The 24,612-nt window shown below is 37.5% G+C and overlaps 1 protein-coding gene across 5 annotated transcripts in view; it reads right to left on the bottom strand.

Annotated features, from left to right (window-relative positions):
* Positions 1 to 24,612, bottom strand: part of PCGF5 (polycomb group ring finger 5) — a 47,619-nt gene that overhangs the window by 12,577 nt on the left and 10,430 nt on the right. For 4 of the 5 annotated variants that reach the window (XR_005555875.1, XM_039335984.1, XM_039335987.1 and 1 more), the window contains exons 2-7: positions 12,837 to 13,142; positions 11,598 to 11,694; positions 8,636 to 8,691; positions 8,479 to 8,538; positions 7,864 to 8,012; positions 6,891 to 6,989 (exon numbers count right to left, since the gene is read on the bottom strand). Coding sequence is in view for 4 of the 5 variants with exons in the window: in XM_039335984.1 (XP_039191918.1) it covers positions 6,891 to 6,989; positions 7,864 to 8,012; positions 8,479 to 8,538; positions 8,636 to 8,691; positions 11,598 to 11,694; positions 12,837 to 12,948 (573 nt within the window). In the remaining variant the exon portion in view is untranslated. The remainder of the gene's footprint in view (positions 1 to 6,890; positions 6,990 to 7,863; positions 8,013 to 8,478; positions 8,539 to 8,635; positions 8,692 to 11,597; positions 11,695 to 12,836; positions 13,143 to 24,612) is intronic. The other variant, XM_039335986.1, reaches the window with a different exon arrangement.

The raw sequence follows: 24,612 nt of genomic DNA, 5'->3' as shown, positions 1-24,612 counted from the left end.
TTTTTAATTAATTAAAACTATAAAAGTTTAATTAAAAAGCGCCAAGCTTTCGCCGTCACCTGCCGGCATCCTCAGGGCTAGTGCGCCAGGGAGTGAGAGAATCCTTTATAGGCGTGTCAAGGTTTGCGCCCGGCTCCTTGATCTCGTCATCGGGCCTGATTGATTCAATTGCATACAGTTAACTTGTTCTTCCTTGCTCTTTTTAGTTACGTGTCTATCCTCATCCATCTCTATTTCTCTTAACCTTGGGGTGGGTGGATGACAACTCCAGTTGTTTCGGTTGTCTCTATGTTTTGACTTCCCCCCAGGTTCAGGTGGCAATACACATCCCACGTTCCTTTCCCAGCCGTATCTTATCCAGTTGTTCTTTTTAAGGCAGCTTTCCCTTTTAATTCCAATACTTTCGTTTTCAGTGCACTTGTCGTGCGAATGATCTTGCAAGCTGTTACAAGTCAAATATGACGTGGGGGTGATCTTGGGTTGGGAGGTGGATTGTTTGGCTGGGGGGAGGGGCAGTTTCCTAGCCGTCGTTGTACCCAGTTGTCTTGCGCGCGTCTTGCTTCGGGTGATCGGTCCGGGGGGAGTGGTAACCGGATCGCATTCCTTCTGATTGTCCCAATACTCCTCTTTAGCTCTCCCTTTTTTCACGTTGTTAGTGTCCATATGTGTCCCATGGGAGTCTTCCAGATCGGCGAACGCGGGACGCGATGGTTCGGTCTCTCGCACTCCACCGCTCTCACAAGTCTCCCCCTCCCGTCTTCCCCTCCTCTCCAATCCCCTCTTTTCCTCCTCTCCGGCGGTGCTCGAGAGTTTGTCACTGGTTGCGCCCTGTAATCCACACCCCCCGGATCCGGTCGTCCTGGCTGCGCGAAAGGGTCCTCTCCTCCTCTCCGGATCGGCCACAACGTTTCTTTTTGTGCATAGGCGAGCTGTTATGTTTAACGATTCCCCCGCATCTCCACCTGCTATATCCTCCTTCGTCTCGTTCATACTGTCAGAACTCCGGGTCTCGGTTTCCGCCGTCCCCTTGGTCCTCTGGAATTGTGGTAGCATCGCTGGGGTAGTGGGGGTGTTCCGCAATTGCCTTTCTTTCTCCGGATTGCGCCAAGTCCATTGGAGAGTTTGCCCTTCCTCCTTAATATCATTGGAATTGTTATTAAGTCGTCGGGGGTGTTGCAACTGATTATTGGCACTCCATGATCTTAAAGCCACATATGCCGGGCACAGGTCAACATGTCTATTAATAGACTTACTATCCGAGAGCCATGCCTCCCTAAGTAGGCGGCCCCCTTTAGTATTGTCATTTGCCAGTACGCTAACGCCACTAAAGTTGAACCTATGGCCCAGTTCTGCCATGTGTGCCCATATCTGGGAGTAACAATCTCCCCTTCTCACCGCTAGCCTGTGTTCGTGGACCCTGGTCTTAATTCATTTGGCAGTCTCCCCAACGTAATTGCACTGGCAGTCCATGCAGTCAATCTTATAGACGGCTGCCGATCTTTCGGTGCTGGGGAGCGGGTCCTTGGGGCGCATTATAGCCGCCCGCAGTGTTTGATTCGGTCTATGGGCCACCTGTATGTTATATGGTGCCAAGATCCTCGCTGTGGCCTCTGATACATTATGAATATAGGGGAGGGTAACCCGTGTAGTTGTCTGGGGTATGGGTTCTTGGGGTGTAAGGTTACTCTGGGGTCCAGATGTTTTACTGAACCGATGAATAAACTTTACCGGATACCCATTACGTCTACACATCCGGAAGAGGTAATTTCTCTCTTCCTTCTTAGCTCTGACAGTGCTGCAGTGTGTCTCCACCCGTTTAAATAGAGTCCTGACACAGCTGACCTTATGGGCCGTCGGATGATTACTCCCAAAGTGGAGAATCCTGTCTGTACATGTTGGTTTTCGGTATACCTTAGTAGCCAGACATCCGTCCAACTGGCGCTGCACTAATACATCCAGGAATGCTAAACTGCCCTGATCTTCCTCTTCCATAGTGAATTGGATGTCTGGGTATACCGAATTCAAGATGCCCATAAAGTCAGTCTTGTGTCGCTTCTTGATGACAGCAAACGTGTCATCCACATAGCGGGCCCAGAATTTTGGTTGGTACTGGGCCATCGCTGTGTGTTCCAACTTTTGGAGTACTATCTCTGCAACCACACTGGAGATCGGCGACCCCATTGGTATTCCTTTAATTTGTTCGTATATGTTGCTCTGGAAGGTGAAGTAGGTGTTAAGGCATACTCCCATCAACTTCACAAGATCTTCCGTTTGAAGGGAGTCCTGACATTGCTCATGGTCTCCTTGATTTAACCGGTCTCTTAGGACCGTAACCGCAGGTTCTTGCGGGATGGAATATATATAAATGGAATGAATAAAGCGCGTTCACCAGGAGAGTTTAAAGTTAAAATACTTTAATTAAAGTATTTTACTATATTAAAAGGTTGCCAAGCTTTCGTTGGGAAAACTCCCCAACATCTTCAGGGCTGAGAGACCGTTTCTAACAAGGTGATTCAAACGGGTTCCATAGACGTCTGCGCGTGGTTCCTAGACTGTGCTAGCATTCCCTGCTGAACAGCTGATAGGTGGGAGGGGGAATCGGAGTAAAGATTTCTTCCGTCGTTCTCTCGAGCACTTTTGTTCACATTTCCGTCGACCTCAGGGGGTATTGTTAAAGTTATGTTCCGTCCTCTCCCGGCAGTACTGGCTCTCATTGCAGTGGGGGGATTTAGTTTGATGTCATTGTGTATCCTACCATGGATTGCCAAAAGTGAACATTTTAATAACAGAATAATCAGAGAAGCCATCGAGATAGAAAAACGCCCACACAGCATGAACAAGCGAGATGATACCTCCCGCCTACCAGCCATTTGGAAACCCGCCCTTATTGACAAACGACTCCCTAACACAAAAAATGATACCAGACCCACACTCACAAAAACCACACAGGATGTCACCACCACACATCCACGCAAAAAACAAACCCAAAGCCACACCGATGATGAGGCACGACCACAAACCAGAAGCCAGACCACAGCTGCATCATTAGCCACTTTAAACCCCTCCAATCCATACATGAAGCAAACTGACACCCTCCATGAAGAGGAGGCACGACCACGAACGCGAAGCCAGAAAATAGCAAGGCAGCCCAAAATCTTAAACCCCTCTGCAACTCAGACTAACCTGAGCACAACCAAACAGAACACTCCCCCAGCCAATCAGAGCACAGCCAAGCCCCTAACCATTCAGAACACACCTCCACCCAATCAGAACACAGCCAAGCTCCCACCCAATCAGTTCATACCCCCACTGGCAGTTAAAAGGAAGAAACAGCTAAGACCACACATTGCTGCTCAAAGCACGAAGCTGAAAGCACCAGTCTGAAGATGACGAATGGGACTTCGTCGAAACGTCGCCAAGACACTTCCAATTTTACGCGGGAGAAAACCCGAACAACCAAAGACCTACATACAAATACCCGCGAAAACCTCAGAAAACATATATATATATATATATATATTATATATATATATATATATATATATATATATATGTTTTCTGAGGTTTTCGCGGGTGTTTGTATGTATTGCTGCTCGAAGCACGAAGCTGAAAACACCAGCCTGAAGATGACGAATGGGACTTCGTCGAAACGTCGCCAAGACACTTCCAATTTTACGCGGGAGAAAACCCGAACAACCAAAAGACCTATATATATATATATATATATATATATATATATACGATTAAAAAGGTTAAAAATATGAACCCTGGGAATATTCATAATGAAAATATAAAATGAGCACCAGGGTAGTAAAAACTATAAAAGTTTTTAATAAATTAAAACTATAAAAGTTTTAAAAAACGCCAAGCTTTCGCCGTCACCTGCCGGCATCCTCAGGGCTGGCGCGCCAGAGAATGAGAAGGTCTTTTATAGGCGTGTCGAGGTCTGCGCCCGGCTCCTCGATCTTGTTATCGGGCCTAATTGGTTCAGCCGTGTGCAATTAACCTGTGCTTCTTTTCTCTTTTTGGTTGCATTTTTATCCTCATCCGTCTCCAATTCTCCCAACTCCGGATTAGCTAGATGGCAATTGCAGTTATTTCGGTTGCCTTTATATTCTAACCTCCCCTTAGGCTCAGGTGGTAGTGCACATTCCACATTCCTTTCTCCACCATATCTTGTCCAGTTGTTACTTTTAGGATCGTATTCATTTCCGGTCTCAATACTTTCATTTTTAATGTGTCCGTCATCCTGATGATCTCGTAAGTTGCTACGGGTCCGGTGCAGCGTGGGGGGGTGTTCCACAAGGTGGAGGGATCGTCTCTTATTAGTTGTCATGCCCAGCTGTCCTGCACGTGTCCTACTCCGGGTGCCCGGTCCAGGGGGTGTGTGCACAGCAATCAAGCCGCGTCCCTCTTGGTTGCAGCGCTCTTCCTCAGTTCTCCCCTTTTTTACATTATTAAGAGCATTCGCTTGTATTCCATGGGAGTCCTCAGGACCATCAGGTAGGGGGTGTGACGGCTCGATCTTCCGTACCCTACCGCTCTCCGATCTTCCCTCCTCCTCTATAACGGTGTGCGAGGGTTCTTCGTCAACCACCCCCCGTGGTTTATCCTTGTTAGAGCTAATCGCTCTGGCTGCATGAGGGGTTCTTCTCCTCCTTTCCGGATCAGCCATGATGTTTCTTTTGATGTGTGGGCGGGCCGTTGCGTTTGGCGATTCATCCGCACTTCCACCTGCCGTATCTTCTCTCGTCTCCTCTTTGCTGCCAGGGGGCCGGATCCTGGTTCTTATCACCCCCCTAATCCTCTGGGATTGCAGTAGTCTCACGGGGGTGGTCGAAGTATCTCGCGATTGCTTTCCTTCCTCCAAATTGCACATGGTTTGTTGGATGGTTCGGGTGCTGCCCAAGTTGTTATTGGGCCATCGGGGGTGTTGCCGCTGGTTATTGGCACTCCATGATCTTAAGGCCAAATAGGACGGACATAGGTCAATATGCCTATTAATGGATTTGCTGTCCAAGAGCCATGCCTCTCTAAGAAGGCGGCCCCCTTTGGTACTGTCATTTGCCAATACACTGACGCCACTAAAATTAAACCTGTGGCCCAGATCCACCGTGTGGGCCCATATTTGGGAGTGACAATCTCTCCTTCTCACTGCCAGTTCGTGCTCATGGACCCTGGTCTTAATGCGTTTAGCAGTCTCCCCAATATATATATATATTAATAAGAATAGTGAAAATAAAAATATGATTCCTGGGTGAATCCATAATCAATTACCAATAAAGCGTGAACACCAGGAATATAATAAACTATAAAAGTTTAATACCATCACCGATCACCAAGCTTTCGTCAGATACTTCTGACATCGTCAGGGTTAATGCTGGTCTGTGGGAGAGTGCCTTTATAGGTGAGCCGTCATTTGCACACGGCTCCTAGATCTTGTCGTAGGTCCTAATTGATTTAACTGCTTTTTAATTACGGCTTCCATACTGATGACTCCTCTTTTCTTGCTTTTACTGCTTCTACTCCAGAATTCATGGCGCCCACAAATTGATTGCTGACCCCTTTTAAGGACTCCGCCTCTCTCCTTTTAAGGAAGACTGCATACCCCCAAGTAATGAGCGAATACACAAACAACAGTGAAGGGACAGCCCCCTCGAAAAAAGGGGTCAGCAATCAATTCGTGGGCGCCATGAATTCTGGAGAGGATGTTAAAATCACCCCCATTGAAGAGAAAATAGAAAGGGGAGTTAATAAAGTGATACAAAGGATCGGGAAACAGGATGATGTAAACACAATGGAATCTTGGGCTACAGAGATAAACAATGAGGATATAGTTTTGAAAGAGGATCGTAAACAAAGAAATAGGGGGAAAAGAGAAATAGGGAGTACCAAGAAGGAGGATGAGGAGAATAAACAATATAAACACAGACAGTGCGCATCTAATTACGTGGAATTAAGGAGTCCCCCCGACTTACAGTTATGCAAAGAAGGGAGGAAGAGCTGCGGTACCAGCACAAGTAAGGAAAGTGAGGAAATTACAGCTTGCAACACAGAAACTACGATCAAAACGCAGGTGGATTGGCTGGGACCCATGACGAGGTCAAGAAGCCGGGCGCAAAGAACGCCACATCTATAAATAGCTTCTCCCATCGACTGGAGACTACCCTGATGATGCTGGCAGATGCCAGCGAAAGCTTGGTTTTATTCTGGTTTTATTAAAACTTTTTATAGTTTTATAACTTCCTGGTGTTGTATATTTTATTGTTTAATATGAGTCTACCCAGGTATCACTGTTTTGTTTTTTATATTATATATATATATATATATATATATATATATATATATATATATATATATATATATATACACACACATATATATATATACATATATACATATATACATACATATATATATATACACACACACACACACACACACACACACACACACACAAGAAAATTGCTTTACGGATTTGTTTTAAAATAAATCTACATCCAATTTCAGAGTTACATGCCTTCTAGTATGATTTTGTATTCTGTTTGGATTGTAATACTCCAAATAATTTTTCAGATGAAAAGTTTTCAGATGGAAGCCATTTATAAAATGTTCTAATAGTCTACTCTTTTTCTTTCTTGGTGATTTACCACCTTCAATAAAATAGAGACTTTAAATTGGATTATGACATTTAAAGTGCAATTGAATGCTAATTTACATTGTAATAGGTCTCATGAACACTTCACTAAGGAAAAAGATTATTAATGCACTATATGACATTCCATATTTGCAACGCAAGGAAAAATGATTTAGGTAGCTAAAGTTGTGATCATTTAAATTCACTTAGTCAAAGGACAGCATCTACTACTTTGGGTGATAGAACATCATACCTCATAAGAACTTGGAAGCTTTAATTTTAAACTTAGAAATTTCTTGATCGTTCCTACAGTTACTCGTGTAGAACACCGTATGAATTTCTTCATCAACCCCTAAAAAAACGAGAGACAAAAACTATAAACTTAGATATTAAAATCTGAATTGCTTACATTCCAAATGCTACCTACGTAATCTGATAATCTACCAATTTTATTTACTTATTTATACATACCTTGTCTTTATTATTTTGTACAAACATCTCAAGACGGTGATGTATCCAACACCTTCCACCACTTATTTTCCTCACAACAAACCTGAAAGAGGATGACTGGCCTACCACCCAGCCAGTTTTCATGACTAAAACGAGACTAGAACTCAGGGTCTCCCAGTTTCTAGCCTGGTGCCTTAACCATTAGACTAAACTGGCTTGAATTCTAGCCAATGCTACAATATATAATATCTTATGCTGACATGCAAGAATGATTTTATACAGATTAAGTTCACTAAATGTAATGACTTTTTTGATACATTATTTATTATTTAATTCCTAATGAAAACTATTTGATATTTGTGATATGATAAAATATACATCCCATTAATCTCTTAAGTAACAAAAGTAACAATTGGGGGCAAGATGTTGATTCTTCTTCTGTTAATAAAAGATATTTTTCTTTTAATCCAGATGTATGGAATTTGAGGTCCCACAAATATTATTGTACTATAACTTTCAACAGCACTGGCTACGAGGACAGAGAATCGGAGTTTCTTAACTTTTAATTATATTTAGAACTTTAAAATTAGCTCACTTAGACAGTGGAATGAAGACTCAGATATGGGAACTGCAGAAAAAAAATTAAGAAATTAGTTCAGATTTCCTTTAATTATAGAAAAACAGCATTTAAGTAACAAACCTTACTTGTTTGTATCATATTTGTTTAATCTGCATCATTCTACTAATTAATACTGTATAAAGAGTTCAAAACTCACTTTTACTACATTATCACCAGACTGCCCATTGTTACGTAAACAATCCAGACAAATAGCAATCTGTGGGTCGCTTCTGTGATAGTCTTTATTATCTTGGTTTTCATCTCCATTTTCACCATCTTTAGGATTTTCAGAATTTGCATTTTCTTCTGAAATCAAAAAAGTGCATAGATAGCAATGTAGAAAGTAACAAGCTAAGATTGCAATCTAGGCCAAGTATTCTTGAAATCAATGTCATGTATCTTATTGAAGCAGTGCCAAGAGAGTTCCATTCTGCTTGGAGCAGCTGTTTTCTATTGCACTTGCTGTGCAACTTCTACAAGAAACTTCTCTGAGAGGGAACTGGGAGAAGGTGTTACTTCTGCTTTTCAAACTTAGGTGAGGCAGAAAATGTTCTGAAGAAGTACTTGAAATCAGTAATGCAGTTTATGACATCTAATTATTTAAAGTTTAAGTAATATAAAATAAAAGCACTGATGGTGGATGGCTTGTTCCTTTAGTAAGATGTACATATCTGCATTTATTAACAAATGCAAGTGAAAAATAAGACTGCAGTTTCTAACATTTTAATAAGTTGGAAGTTAAAATGTTACATTGTGAAATAAATGTAAATACCTTTTCCATTTTCTATAGGTTTGTTTTTCTTCCAGAATTCAGCTTCACGGTGCAATTCTTCTAGTTTTTAGTAACAAAAAACAAATTTGTAACTAAAATTAATAATGCAACAGGATTACAAAAATGAATAATCTTGTTAAGAAGAGCAAAAACATACTCTCTCGAAGTCCTGGAACCAGCTTAAATATAATTTCTTCTAAAGTATTATCCAGCCTTGAAAAGAAAAAAAAATCAACAACTTAAAATGCTTAATATGTATATATGCATATATTAATAGACATTACAGGCATACATTAGAGAACATCAAAGGGAAATAACAGAGCTATTCTAAATATATTTCCAATTTCTTTTTGAGCAAATGTTCTGAAAGTGATTACAAACTCATGACTGTTCTATAGGGAAGAGATGTACTCCCAAAGATAGCAATATGTATAATTTGACTTTTGATTCCATAAAGCTAATGGGGCTCTATTGTTTGCTCTGTAATTCTGAATGGCAACAACTTTAAATGAATTCTGAGTTAATCCTTGCTCTTTTGAGGACTATGAAATTGATCGGGGAGATATTCTTTTGGCTAAGATGTAGAATTGGAAAGAACTCAAATGTTCTTTTGAAGAGGAGTAGTCTACCAACACATATACACATGCATAATGACCCCATCCAGAAACATATCTGTCTTATTATCTTACTAGGTTAGAACCAACAGACTTGCTTCAAGATATTGTCAGAATCTGAAGCCCATTAAATTGTTTGAATTGCCATTTATTATAGTGATACTAAAGTATATCCATAATTGGGTAATGATATTAACTATTTATAAATATGCTTAGAAGTGGGATGAGCAGACATCTTGGTGTATATTGTAATTTTTGATCCACAACTATTCAAATTAATGCCAAGAGTATCTATATTCTTAAAATTACTGAAGAACAAATGGGGGTCATAATGTAAAAGATACAATGTACATGTCAGCTGTGTTCAGAACAAGCTTATAAATGAATGCATAAACAAGTTTTTAATGAATTAATCCCTGATTCAAGCGATTAGTTTATACTCTAACACTTCTTTCTTTGTTGCTGCTACCGCCATCACCTTGGACTAGAAAAATAATAAGATACCAGAGATTTAAAATAACAACATACTTAGAGATTTTGAGCAGATATTCATATAGCTGACTCCATGGCTATTTTGCATAGATAGCCATGCATAAGTTATTAATTTTTCCCAGGCAGACAGAAAATAGTAATAGTAGGACATGAATATACAAACAAAGGAAAAAGTCAGTTAGAGTGATGCTTTGATGTGGCGTGTAATTGCAAAATCTATTTAATTTTATATGTACTGTTTCCATTTTTAATACTTAGATTTTCTGAATAAAATTATACATATGCACACACACATACACACAACATTCCTTGTATCTTAGACTAGCATACTTCTTCAAAAAGAAAACATTTATTTGTATTTGTATCAAAAGATACAACTCTTAGTCTAATTAAAAATTAGCTACAATTATTGACACTGAAAACAATATGTATACATATATCCTACTGGAACTCCCTTATCTATTTGTAACCTTCAATCAAGTGAATTGGAAGGTAGGACAACAATTATTGAACCAAGATAATTCAAATGGATTAACTTACAGAATAGTGTGACCCATGACTCTTGTGGGAATGAAATTTGGGAAAGTTGTGACCACTTCAGCTCCACTGCTCCTTCTGACTACACTTCCCAGAAATCTGTAGGTTATGTGATGTAAGAGAAGATGGGAGGGCTATATGCCAGTCCTTTCCTGCCTCCTTCTGACCCCTACACTTATTCAGCTAGCAGCAATGGGGCACAAAGTGTACAGTAAAAGTTTAATGCATTATTGTTTTGCCAACTGGTTTTATACTTAATGTTTCCTTGCATTGTATTTGCTATCTTGGAAGATTAAAAGACATTGTTTTTCTAAAAACAAACATCACTTTTTTTCTTTAACCCCTTCAACCAAGGCAAAACACAGACCAGCAGCTATTACCATGTTACTGTAGTTTCCCATCATTCCTCATCACTACTCTCTTCCTAGAAACTTCATTCTCTTCCATAATGAGAATATTGTTTAGAACCTTCATATCTGTAATCCATGATGCTTCCTGCCACTGAGTTTTGTTTGCCTAAAAAGAGAGCATATGTCTTGTCTCAGGTGCTGTAGTTGCCTGTCAGTGAACCATATTTCTGGGGAACCCTGCAGTGTGAGTCTGTGTCAGTTAGTTGTTCAGTAGACCAGGGATTCCCAACCCCCAGTCCATGGACCAGTACTGGGCTGCAGCATGCCAGCAACTGGTCCACAAAAACAAAGCCTCATCTGTGGGATGCAGGCAGCACACAAAACCACACACTCTCTGGTCTGTGGAAAAACCCTCCTCCGTGGAACCGGTCCTGGTGCCCAAAAGGTTGGGGACCTGTGCAATAGACTGTTAGTGAATGTAGGAAGATGTTTGCTTTCGTGCTGCTCATGACATTTGGATGGTTGATGGGAATAAAGGGAAAGCCATTTATTATATGTGCTGATACCCAGTAATGTTTAAGCTCATAAAAAAAAATAAGCCATCAAAAAACTAGAGAGGTGGGATTTGTACCAGGGGAAGAGTTTTTCTAAAATAAATCACGTCAAAGTATTTTTGGAGTTGAGCAAGAAGAGAAGGTAAAAAAGTTGAGTACATATCATATCACGGAACAGTATCTTATTATAGTTACAAAGCAAATGTGCAAAAATTATTAAGATGGTGTAAAGAAAGTTTTTTTCCAGTATAATTGAAAATTGGTTGGCGATATGTACATCTGGGAAATTAATGATTTGTGACCTGTAAAACTGAAACTGAGTTGATTGAAACAAGGCAGATCCTTTTGTTATATTTGAAACTAATTTAAAATGTGTGGCAAATTTTAATAATAATTGATTTTAACAACGTTCAATGACTAACATTTTGTTAAGGTGACAAAGAATTATTCTATTCTCAATTATCTAAAATGTTGGTAATTTGGAATTCCAGCACTAGATACATTTTTTCTTATTTCATAACATTGTTGCTAAACTGTTTTCCTTTGAAATAATTTATTAAATAACCCCTTACCGTAACATTTCTAATGGATTGGTCTCATGTACTTGATTGCCACATCTGGGACAATCATTGCTGTCTTCAAAGTGTTGCACAATACAACTCTTGCAGACTGCAAAATCAGATAAGATGTGTTTTAGGAAAATATGTAAATACTAACTGCAAATTATTGATTTTTTTAAGGAAATCTAATAGCCCAAGATCTACTAGAAATATATCCTGATTTTCCACATGTTATTTGAAAACCCAAATGCTTGAGTTTGAAGTTTGAAGACCATTCTTGCAATGAAGTTTTAAGATATTTAAGATTGTCAAATCAAGTTATGAAAGCTACAAAGAATTATGCCTGATTTAGCACTGTACAGTTTATTATGGATTATTATGTCCATTTTTATATGGTTAAATATTGTGTCTCATGCTTTCAGCTAATAACCTTGGAGGAGGAGGTACTCTGAACACCTGTATGTGTTATAGTGGCTGATGTTAATATATGAGGAGGGAGAGATATTTTTCTAAACACTTACAAATGTATCCTTTTCATTTATAGTATATCTCCCACACTCCACTTTCTGCTGAAATACTCTGATTCCTAGAATATCTGGATCTAGTGCCATGTGACGCGTCGTGACATATTGCAACTTTTTTTCCATTGCTGGCAATGGGGTGGGTGCTGTTTCGCCATGACACATCTGGCCCACAGGCTGGCAGTTTGACACCCCTGATCTAGGCAGATGCTCTATGTTTCTTGCTGTCAAATATGTTTGGTTTACTGGTTAAAGTACAAGGCTAAAAATCAGGTATGAAAGCCATGACAGCTAGCTGGGTGACTTTGGCCAACCAGTCCCTCTCAGCCCAATCCACCTCACAGCACTGTTGTGTGGGGGAAATAAAAAGAGGAAGGAACATTATGTATGTTCACTGCTTTGAGTTACTTATAAAGTAATAAAGATGGGATAAAACTATAATAAACAACAAAATAAATAAATAAATGTAGATTAAAAATAAATAAATAAAACTATGATCCTACTATTAAAACTCCCTTCACGGTTTCCAACTTCTTACTATTAATTAATAATTCAAACATATCTTGTAAGTGACAATGTATACCGAAATATATTCTAGTAAATATTAAACATTAATGGCTTCTAAACCACCAGCCTTAATCTCACAAGTGCCAAAGCATTAATTAATCCATTAATTAATGAGCACTAATTGCAGCAGGGAAAAAAGGATGCCTCACAAATCCCTACTTACAAGTATGCAGGCACTCGGTGACAGTAGTTGGCTTGATCAAATACCCTTTACAGATGCAGCAGGTGATATATGGGTTGAAATCTTTCACAAAGTGCTTTCTCTGTGTAGCCATTTGTGGTACTAGCAGGCAGAATAAAGTGATCAGACTTGAGACGTGGATTTGGAAGGCAAAAGATTTGGGATTACAGGAGCTGAGGTGCTGCTGGCTGCAGCTGGGCTTCTCCCAGCATTGGAGCAGGATCTGGATTCTCAAGAGGTGACAATGCCGAACCCCATTTTCTTTTTAGAGTTAGACATCTTTCAGCCCTGAAACAAACAAACCAAGGAAACAAATAAATTCCAGGAAATGGGAGACACATACCAGGGAGGAATTGGTTATGCCCCCCCCCCATTTTCCTGCTCATTAAAACAGGAAGACCACTGCCTGCAAGAGTTTGTAGTGAAAGGTGGAGGAGGAACAGAAAAAAAGAATGTAGAGGCAAGCCCACATTTCCGTCTTCCTTACCTCTTTTCTACCCCAGACTGCTGAAAACCACAGCAGCAAAAAGTGAGGAGTTTGCAAGAGAACCTGGACGGGGAAGTTGTATGTTGCCTCCTTGAGCCATCCATAGGTGGCCCTTCACCTGGGGGAGCTTGCTTCTTCCACAATCACTTATGGCCCAAGACTCTGAACCAGGAATGTGACCTATTGCTCCCTGACTCCTACCTGGCGGTTATCACCAGTCTCAGCAGAGGAAAAAGAGGACATGCACCTTCCCACCCTCTTCTTTGGTAGAGAGGCAGCCCCCCTAAACCAAGCCTCAGCAGAACAGGCCTGCTCCCATTCCCTGATGGGAGTTACTCTAATGTATGGGAAGACTACCTAATTCGGAACTATGGGTCAATAAAATACAAAGTTCTTGGAAAGTTGATCTGGCAAGGAGTTGGTAGAGGTAGAGGTCAAGAAAAATGCACATCAAAACGTAAGTAGGATTTTAGATAATAGAAAGTGCCACCAGGAATACTGAAACTTCTCATAAGATTAGTTTTATTTTCATTATGCTCTCATTAAGATGGATGACAGTGATAAATATAGCAGGATCTGAAGAATGGGAGCTGAATTACTAGCAGCTCACAACAGACAAATCAAAGATGAAATTATGCTATTTCTGATCAAAATATCCGGTTTTAACACAACTGTAACATGAAAAACATTTTGTTCAATAGTCCCAAAGGTGCTTTTTCAAGAGGCAACTGGACTTTCTTGTTAGTCTTTGAAGTCCAGTTGCCTCTTGAAAAAGCACCTTTCGGACAAGCATGACATGGATGACTGAGAATTTCCATAGAACATTTTGTTCAGAAGGAATCATAGGTATAGTCATTCAACAAAATTATCTACTGCTTATTTTTCCATAGTTTTATCTCTAATGTTATTTTTCTGGCAATAAAAATTAAAACATCTATTGGAATATTTTGCAAAAGCAGTTGCTGTGTAGCAAAAAAACCAGACTTTTGGAGGAGTACTTTCTTAGGTTTTTCAATTCTGGGCTGGATATTGTCATTTTGTAGTCATGCATTTGACACAAATATTTGAAAGAAATGTTTCATAACATTCAGAAAACAGAGGAAGCAGTTTCGGAAGTAGCTGTGTAAGCTGGCAAAAGACATAGCTACTTTAATAATTTCAAGAAAGGTGCTTTGTTTATGCTCTCATGGATTGCAAAGGACCTTTTTTAAATACTGTGTACTGTTCTAATAGGGATTTCTAAATATTTCCTTTCAGTTAAAAACAAAATATATTCAGATAACTTAGTTCTATAATCTAGTGTAAACATAACTATATATAACTGAAAAGTTATTTTTCTTCATATATTTATTACTTTTGAATACTGACTTTCTTCCTTTATAGAATTCAGGTCAACACATAAGTGTACAGGGTAAACTTTTTACTAGTGTATAATCCACCTAATGACTAGAGACATACAGATTAATTTAGGAAAGTTTTTTTCTTCCTGTGATTAGATAGGGCTGTATCTTTCCAGGCTCATACAGAAGCCTGAAATAAGCCCACTGTAAGGATAGCAGTGCAGGTGTCAAAACAGTTGAACAGAACAAAGCCACTTCCTATATCATAGCCTAGTAGTTACTACATCTCCTATAATTTCTGACTATTTTCTGTGCTAAGATGATGTGACTTGAAATACCAAAAATCTACAACAGTATTTCTCAAGCTTAATAACTTTAAGATAGCCTGGGCTTCAACACCCAGAACTCTCAGAATTCCCCAACCAGCCTTCTAGAACTTGAAGGGTACACATCTTAAAGTTGCAGACCTTGAGAAATACCTATCTAGAACAGTGGTTCTCAACCTTTTTAATGCCGCGACCCCCAACCGGTTGTAAGTGGAGGACTACTCAACCGGTCGTAAGTTGAGGACTACTCAACTGGTGCAGCACCGTTTGCAGAATGGGACTTTTGGCAGGCTCAGCAGGGCAGAGACAGCCTGGACAATTCCTATTGGCTTTTGAAAGCCAATAGAATTAGACTCTATTCAAGAGAGTCTATTCTATTGGCTTTCAAAAGCCAATAGAATAAAAGGGAGTAGCACAGCTAAGGAAAAGGGGAAAAAAATGGCGGACTGCGTTGTTTGGCGACCCCCGTGAAATGGTCGTTCGACCCCAAATGGGGTCCCGACCCACAGGTTGAGAACCACTGATCTAGAAGATATTTGATTGATTACTACATTTCATAACCACATGATCATACAACTGTCTGAAAGAAAATGAGATGCTAAAGGGCTGCTCATAAAGTGTAAGAAGCAACATTTCACATTTCAAACATATTTCTAATGATCAACATGTAGGATTTTCCATACGTGATAACAGTTTCAAGATAATTTTGAAAGTTGGGTGACTTCCTTATGTTTGAGCATTAACTTTTAAGCTTTACAATATTTTGAGCTAAATTGCTGAGTCATTTCCTTGTGTGTTTGAGATGAATACTGTTGTGGTCTTTTTTTTCTTTTTTCACAGAATAGACTACAACTGAACAGATAAAAAGCAAAATTTACACAAGCAGCTATTTTACTACATTTACAATGGTGGCAACAACTGTGAGTTTTATGGTCTGAAAATACAAGTGAAATCTATTTTTATAGAGAAACAAAAATGGAAAATAAAACATAAAGCAGAATATTACTTTGGCTAGTAAAACATTAAAAGGATCTACTTGATCCTCAACATTTTTTTTGAGTATCAAGTAGAGGCTAAAAAACCAACTTTAGAACTATTAAGTTGGGATGCATGATGACAAGACAGCAACAAAGAGCTAGTTTTCTGCCTCTCCTTGCTGTCATCTAATGGTTATCCAGATTTTTGCCCCATGAATCTAGTAGTCACACTTTAAGATGCCCACTGTTCTAAATTTTAGCTTATGATTATACTTTTCATTTGGTGTAAAAGCAAACAAGTTCAATGCCAGCCACCAACTTTGATAAATCTTCCACTAGTAAGAATGTCTTTCTCTGTGACCAGGAGGGCTATATAATGTTTTAATGGCTAACTATATTCATCCCATTGCATTCAAGGGAAAAGAGAAACTGCTTTCAGAATAGCTGAAAACAGAGAGAGAAACACAACTATTTCTATATTTCTATTACTACTACCACGACTACTACTACTGTGCATTACTGTTCTACAAGCCTAAAGCTGGCAGCGGTTTAGGGGTTGTTAAAATACTTCATCACTGCAGTACAATTTCTCAGTACACAAGTTGACAAAAAATTAGAAATGTGCTCAATATAAGATATACGAATTACAAGAAGCTCCCAGAGCAATGTTTTTCAAACTTGGCAACTCTAAGATGTATTATGGCTGGGGAATTCTGGGAATTGAAGTCCACACATTTTAAAGTTGTCAAGTTTGAAAAACAGTCCCATGTTTGACTGTATTTGAACTGTGGTTCAAAAATACATCAAAACAAAACTGTTATTGACAATTATCATTAATCAGACTTACATCCACCTTTCATTTAGGAGATCAAGATGGTATACATAGCATTCCTCCTCTATTTTTCCCCAACAATCCTGAGAAATAGGTTGGACTGGGACAGTATAACTCAGTGGTCTCAACCTTTTTAATGCTGCGACCCCCCAATCGGTCGTAAGTCGAGGACTACTCAACCAGTCATAAGTCGAGGACTACTCAACTGGTGCAGCACCGTTTGCAGAATGGGACTTTTGGCGGGCTCAGCAGGGTAGAGACAGCCTGAACAATTCCTATTGGCTTTTGAAAGCCAATAGAATTAGACTCTATTCAAGAGAGTCTATTCTATTGGCTTTCAAAAGCCAATAGAATAAAAGGGAGTAGCACAGCTAAGGAAAAGGGGGAAAAATGGCAGACTGCGTTGTTTGGCGACCCCCGTGAAATGGTCGTTCGACCCCAAATGGGGTCCCGACCCACAGGTTGAGAACCACTGGTATAACTGGTCCAAAGTCCTACTAAGTTTCCATGTCTGAATATCTTTCTTTTAGGACATTGCAGATTCAATCCCAAAAAGGTACTTTTTGTAATTATGGGAATATCAATGTACCACCATTCTACAACTCTAGAAAGTACGGTTTCTTTCTTTCCTTCTCAAGTAGCGCTCCCATATTTGGATGGTAACAAAATGAAGATCAGCCAGCAGATACAAAATCCTGCTATCTAATGTTCTGGATTTAAGTTAAGTTAACCCTATCTAAATCCAGAAATTAGAAGTTGGTTCAAACATTTCAGTTAAAGTGATACCTTGCAATGCTTCGTCTTTCTCACTAGACAATCCATAGTTATTTTCACTGAGATATTATAGCATGTGGCACCATAAAATACTCTGTAGCTCTCGATGAAATGCTAATATGCAGGAGAAGGGAAACAAATAGAAATTTGACAAATAACAATAGCTTAATGTTTGATAATGACATTCAAATGCCATTTTATGTAATTATCTTAACACAGTAGGGTAGGTGAATCTGAAGAATTATATATGTTACAATGGAGTAAAATAAATACATTTCCAATAAAGCAACATTGTTTCCAAATATAATAGGGTATTTCAGATACCTGCAAATAGCAGTCCATGGATTTAGAAACAGTATCCTACACTTAAAAGTGCTTAATAATTTTGTTTTTTATTATGGTCACAGACCAGCATTACAAATAACAACAACAACAATAATAAAAGTTATAATTAGTGGTAGATTGTTGGTGAGCAATCAAAATCTGCCTAATTTTGTAAACAGTGTAACAAAATTTAGCTACATTCAAAGACACTACCTTGTACTGTTCTGATAATAGCAATTGTGCATTAAAAAAACCTGTATCCTAGGTGCTTTATCAGAGTCCTTATAGAAGGCACAGCATAGTAGGATGTGAGCTATAGTTTCAATAGTCCCTTGTCCATAGGGTCGCAGGCTCAACTCATATGGAATTTTTTTATACTAGCCCTCTAAAATTGCTGTGAGAAGTGCATTGCAGCATGCTAAAATTAGTGCCCTTCGGAGTTTGGGGACAGTTATATGATGTAGATATCTCACTGCTTTGAAAAGAGGAGTTTCACTGCTCAAAGAAAATGTTCTTAGGAAAAGCAGACTTATCTTGTTAGGCTTCCAAGTCTTTGATAACGTTGTTTAAATGTACTAAGTGCACACTCTTATCCCATCATTATGAGCATTTTTCTGGTGCTTTATATATTAGAATGTCTTGAATAAATGTTGAACTCATCCACGTATAACCAACTATTATTCTGATTAGGTATAGTGTGTTTTTTCCCCTTCCGTTCAAACCTGTCTAATTGCCAGAGACTGTCTGGAAAAGTCCCTCTGGTTTCTTGGCAAGGTTTTTCATAAGTGGTTTGCCTTTGCCTCCTTTTTAGGGCTGAGAGAAAGTGATTGGCCCAAAGTCATCCAGTGGGTTTTGTGCTTCAGGCAGGACTAGAACTCACTATCTTCCAGTTTCCAGAATGATGCCTTAACCAAACTGGTTCTCTTGGTCTGCTTAGAATAACCTAATACCAGTTGCATTACACAGGAAACCCATTGAACTTATATTAGATCAGGACTTATATTAGATCGGCTGGCTCAGGAATTCTGGGAGTTGAAGTCCACAAGTCATAAAAGAACCAAGGTTCCCCATCTCTGTACTAGATCATCTTAACTTCATCATCCTGGTATGATTGAGATACATCCTGCAGAGTATTACTGCAAGCTTGCAAATATGTTTTACTTTGAATAAATCCAGCCCAAACTGTTACTGTACAGTAGTTGTAATTTCCACCCACCCCCCAGTTTTATTTTCTGATGCAGCTCACTTTTCAAAAACATATTTATTCTGTAATCACATGTGTACAGATTCAAAATGGAATCTGAACTCCTTCTGTGAACTGTTCCTGGTGTGAATTAACATTCCGGAATTACTAGGCATGGTTTTGGCATACAATTGACAATGTAGGTTGCATCTCATACCTAAAGCAAAAGGTGGCTTGGGAAAGTTCTGCTTGCTCACACATGTGAAAATGTACCAGGTTACATTTCACACAGTATAAAAAGGTTCAAGATGTGCTTCAAACAACGATGCCTCCCTTGTTTCAAAATAAAGAAAATGGGTGGAATCTACAGTACTGTAGTTTTTACCATTAATGAATAATAGTTCTGAGCCTTCCTGTCTCAGGTATTTGAAGCTGCTTGTAGTTAGCACAAATAGCGCAGTGTATGCATCTTTAATCAAAGAAAACCTATTTAACTTATTTTTCCCCCCAGAAAAAAACATCTTTGAAAATCAATAAAAAATCGCAAAGACAGAAACCTGTGCGTCATATTTTATTTATGGAATGACTAGAATGCACACTTAGGTAGAGACCAGACACTACTATTCATTGTATTTTTTGCTAAACATTTATAGTATTTTCTTCATACTAATTATACACCTTCCACATACATACCCTGGCCAGTCTACAATATGTTATTTTTATTTCAATTTAGCCCTGATTGTGGAATTTGCCTTTTGCTGAGTGATTTCTTTTGACCTTCACTGGTGATACAGTTTTATTATCTGATATAAAAATCAAAATGGGATTAGCAAATCTATGGGTATCACTTCAGATTAATTCTGATTCTGGGAACATTAAAGACAATAAAATGTTTTGCAGTAAATCTGACCTTCCTTTTCTCATCTCCTCTCTACAAGCAAGAAACAGTAACTTATTGTCCTAGTCCTGGAGATTCCTGCACTGAAAATCTATGCCAATCCAAAAACTCATTAATTAAATTAAGTCTGGCAATTAAAATAGATATGACAAAAGAATCAAAGCTATTTTCCTGACTGAAATAATGAAAAGTTTCATGTTTTAGATATCTTTAGAACTTCTTAAAATCTAGATGCAATTTTAATTAAGATGTTAGTTGCACTCTGGATCTCAAGATTGCAGAACACTTTCAAAATAAAATATTGAATTTCTATCCATCCAGATTCTAGAACAAATCCAAGCTGTATTTGTTTTTTTTATTACATCTTGAATATTTTGTCACAAATCCAGCAATAGCCAACAAGAAACTTCTCCCCACAAAATGTTTTCATTCCCATCCCCTTAAGTATAAAAAAGAGATAGGTTCTCTTATTTTTTTAATGTTTTTCACTAATAGATAAATGGCATTGCTATGTATGGTTCCATTTTAAATACATTTTTAAAACGGTACAATTTGAGACCTGTCATAGGGTTAATCTGTGGAGAAAACTGAAGGAACCTGTATGGAAGGGGATGCTGGTCAGCAACCTGGAGTTACTAGAATCATTAGTTCTGCCTTATCCTGACTGATTCCATTCTCTACTCTGTATCCTTTCCATTTCCATTTCATTCTTTGGTTTGTCTTAAAATGGTGTCTAGACATGTTCTTGAGTTTATTATACGTGCAGCTTTTTTGTGATCTTTTTTTCTGTACAGTTATGAAGTACAGCAGGAATTGAAACTAAGCCTTTACAAGGTAATAGTAAAATGTTTTAAGAGAAATGTGATACAGAAATTACAAGTACTTCTCAATTTTAACAAATCAATTCATATACTGTATATTAATGACCAGCAGTTGTAATGGAAAAGAGAGACACTTTTTTCTTGAAAAATGTCATTCTTTCAGTCAACTTCTGGGATGACTGCCCGGGGGGGGGGATTTGCAATGACGTATTTATTACAGCAAAAGTGACAATGGCATACAAAGATGTAAGTCAACAGGACTAACACACTGATTTCCAACTTTTTGCTTCTCCTTCTAAAATGGGACCCATTTATAATTCAAACTTGTTTTGTTCAGCATAGAAATCTTATAAAAGCTGTCATACCCTATGCATTTTAAACACTCCTATATTTAAGACTTGTATTTTCTCCTATATAAACCAGTATGCTCTGCAGAACACTGAAATAACTATATTCTTTTATTTTGTAGTATGATGTATCCAAGGATGTAAAGACACAGTACAATAATGCCTTAGAGACAAGAAAAAACACTTTCTGGAGTGATTATAGCTGTACTTTTAAAACTGCGAACAGTTCTGATCATTATATCTTAAAAACATTGAAGAGCTAAAAAAAAGGCAGAAAAAATCATTCAAAATGATCAAACAGCTTCAGCGACTCTGATATGAAGGCTACAATAATTGGGAAGCTTTAACTTTGAAGAAAAGACAAATAAGTGTTGTATGATTAAGATATGCACAGTACATATATGTACAAAGAAGTATCATACAGAAAAATAATTAAGAATCTTGGGTCAAACATACAACTTAAATGAACATCAAACAATTATACATACATCCAAAAAACAAAATTTTAAATACTTTAACTCCAATACATAAAAGCAAAGTTTCTAACCATTACCCTTAAACATAGATTATTCAAAAGCTAAATAATACTTTCTAATCTCATATTTATTCTGTATAAAATTCACCCATCTTTTCCACACCAAAATATATTTCTCTTGCGATTGATCTTTCAGATAAGCCAAAATTTTTGCCATTTCGGATAAATAAGAAATTTTAAGAAACCATTCTTCTAAAGTAGGCAAAGAGTCCTTCTTCCAATATTGCCCAGTCAGTAACCTTGCCACTATAATTAAATTCAACATTAGAATAATTTCTTTATCATCACAATCAACAATAATATCTAACAAAAACAATTGTGGTGTAAATTTTATCCTTCTATTAAAAATCTTCTGAATGTTTCACCAAATCTTAATCCAAAAAGCCTTTATATTTCTACATGACCACCAAATATGATAATACATTGCGTCCAAACAACCACATCTCCAACATTTAGGCTGCACATTTGAATACATACGAGACATCTTTTGTGGATCAAGGTGCCACCTATAAAACATTTTATAAAAATTTTCTCGTAGATTTTGAGCTTGAGTAAATTTGACATTCCTCACCCAGATTATCTCCCATGTATCTAATAAAATCGGCTCATCAAAATTTTGAGCCCATTTAACCATATAATCTTTAACTAATTCTGTTTCTGAATCCAGTTCCACTAAAACACTATAAACTCTTTTTATATGAGTTTGACTTTGATCTTTAATTTGTTTCATCAAATTCACATCCTCCCTAATAAAACCCACTTTTTGATCTATTCTCCACCTTTCTAATAATTGCCTATACTGAAACCAAGAATAATTAATATTTTTTTGCGCTAATTCGTCCATAGATTTTAATTGCCAATTATTCCCATCCCAATTAAGCAATTGTTTATAAGAAATACTCTCCATTTTCACTCCTTTCCTTATCCCTTCTATTGCATGCCCTGGAATTCCCCACAACGGTATTCTAGAATCTGATCTATAATATTTCTTCCAAACTCGCAATAAAGAAATTCTTAAGATATGGGACTTAAAAACCCTATCCACCTTTTTATTATAAATTAAATACGTATGCCATCCATATAATAAATCCCATCCCTCCAAAAAAAAGTATATTTAAATTTGTTAAATTAATCCAATCACTAATCAATGTTAAAACCACCGCATCATAATACAATTTCAGATTCGGCACCTTGAGTCCACCTCTCTCTCGAACATCTTGTATAATTTTAAGCTTTACTCTTGGTTTTTTCCCCGCCCAAATGAATTTATTGATACCCTTCTGCCATTCTTCTAAATTTGCCTCTTTCTTTAGAATAGGTATCATTTGAAACAAAAAGAGGAATTTTGGCAGAACATCCATTTTAACTGCAGCAATTCTCCCTAACAAAGATAGTTGCAATTTTTTCCAATCATTCAAATCCTTCTGTATTTTAGACCATAACATTTCATAATTATTTTTATACAATTTTACATTCGAAGCAGTTATATAAACCCCCAGATATTTGACCTTTTTTACAACTTCAAAACCCGTCAATTTAACCAACGTCTCCTTATCCAAATTAGTCATATTTTTAGGTAGTATTTTAGTTTTATTATTATTGACTTTAAAACCGGAAACTTGTCCAAATTGATTTATCAACTGTAACAACGCCAATGCAGAATAAGTTGGTTGAGACAAAGTAACAACCAAATCATCTGCAAAAGCTCTTAATTTATAATCATTCTTATCAATCATTATTCCCTTTATTTTAGATGATTCACGAATTTTAATCAACAAAATTTCCAACGTTAAAACAAACAACAAAGGAGACAGTGGACAACCCTGTCTTGTACCCTTTCCAATTTGAAAAACCTCAGATAAACCTCCATTAATTATAAGTTGTGCCGATTGTCTTTGGTAAATACCTCGAAGAGCTTGCAAAATTTTATCTCCAAAATTCATCTCTTCAACCAACCTTAACATAAATTGTCAATTTAACTGGCCAAAGGCTTTCTCAGCATCTAAAAAAAATCAATCCTGCAGAAATCTGATTGTTTTTATCCAAATATTCTATTAAATTAATAATTACATCTTATTCTTCATATATCTCCCAGTTATAAAACCTGTTTGATCAGTATATATCACTTGATTCAATACAGTCATAAGTCTATTAGCTAAAATTTTTGAAAAAATTTTATAATCTACATTCAAAAGAGATATGGGTCTGTAATTTTTTGGTAAAGTAAGATCTTGATCCTCTTTTGGAATCAGAGATATAAAAGCCCTTCCCCAAGACGGGGGAGTCTCTAAACCCAATAATATATTATTAAAAAGTTCCTTTAAGGGCTCTATCATCTCATCACTTAAAGTCTTATAATAAATTGATGTCAATCCATCAATACCAGGTGCTTTACCAACTTTTAATTGTTTAATTGCCATAATAATTTCCTGTGCAGTGATAAATCCATTAATCACATCTCTTTGATCATCTGATAACTTAGGAAAATGAGCATCTTGTAAATATTTATCTATATCTGAACTCTGTACCTTCTTACCCATATATAATTTTGTACAAAAATCTAAAAAAGATTTTTTAATCAATTCTTTCTGAAAAACCACTTTTCCAATATAATTTATTTTATCTATAATTCTCGACTTCTGTTTTTTCCTTAATTGATAAGCCAACCATCTCCCTGGCTTATTTGCATTACAAAATGTATTATGTTTCATATAAAGTAAATTAGTTGCAGCCTGATCAGCTGTGTTTTAAGCATATTTATAGAAGCCTTTACATTCTTATCCAAAGGATTCAAAATTAATGCTTTTTCTTTTATTTTAATCTCATCTTCCAATTCCTTACGCTTTTGTGTCTGTTTTTGCCTATAAGCCTTGTTCATTTGAATCAGAACTCCACGCATATAAGCCTTACTAGT

The sequence above is a fragment of the Crotalus tigris genome, unplaced genomic scaffold (genome assembly GCF_016545835.1).
Source record: "Crotalus tigris isolate CLP2741 ecotype Arizona unplaced genomic scaffold, ASM1654583v1 scf7180000017663.5292952, whole genome shotgun sequence".
Classification (NCBI taxonomy): domain Eukaryota; kingdom Metazoa; phylum Chordata; class Lepidosauria; order Squamata; family Viperidae; genus Crotalus; species Crotalus tigris.
The sequence above is the reverse complement of the archived record's forward strand: the minus strand, read 5'-3'. Positions and strand labels throughout refer to the sequence as shown.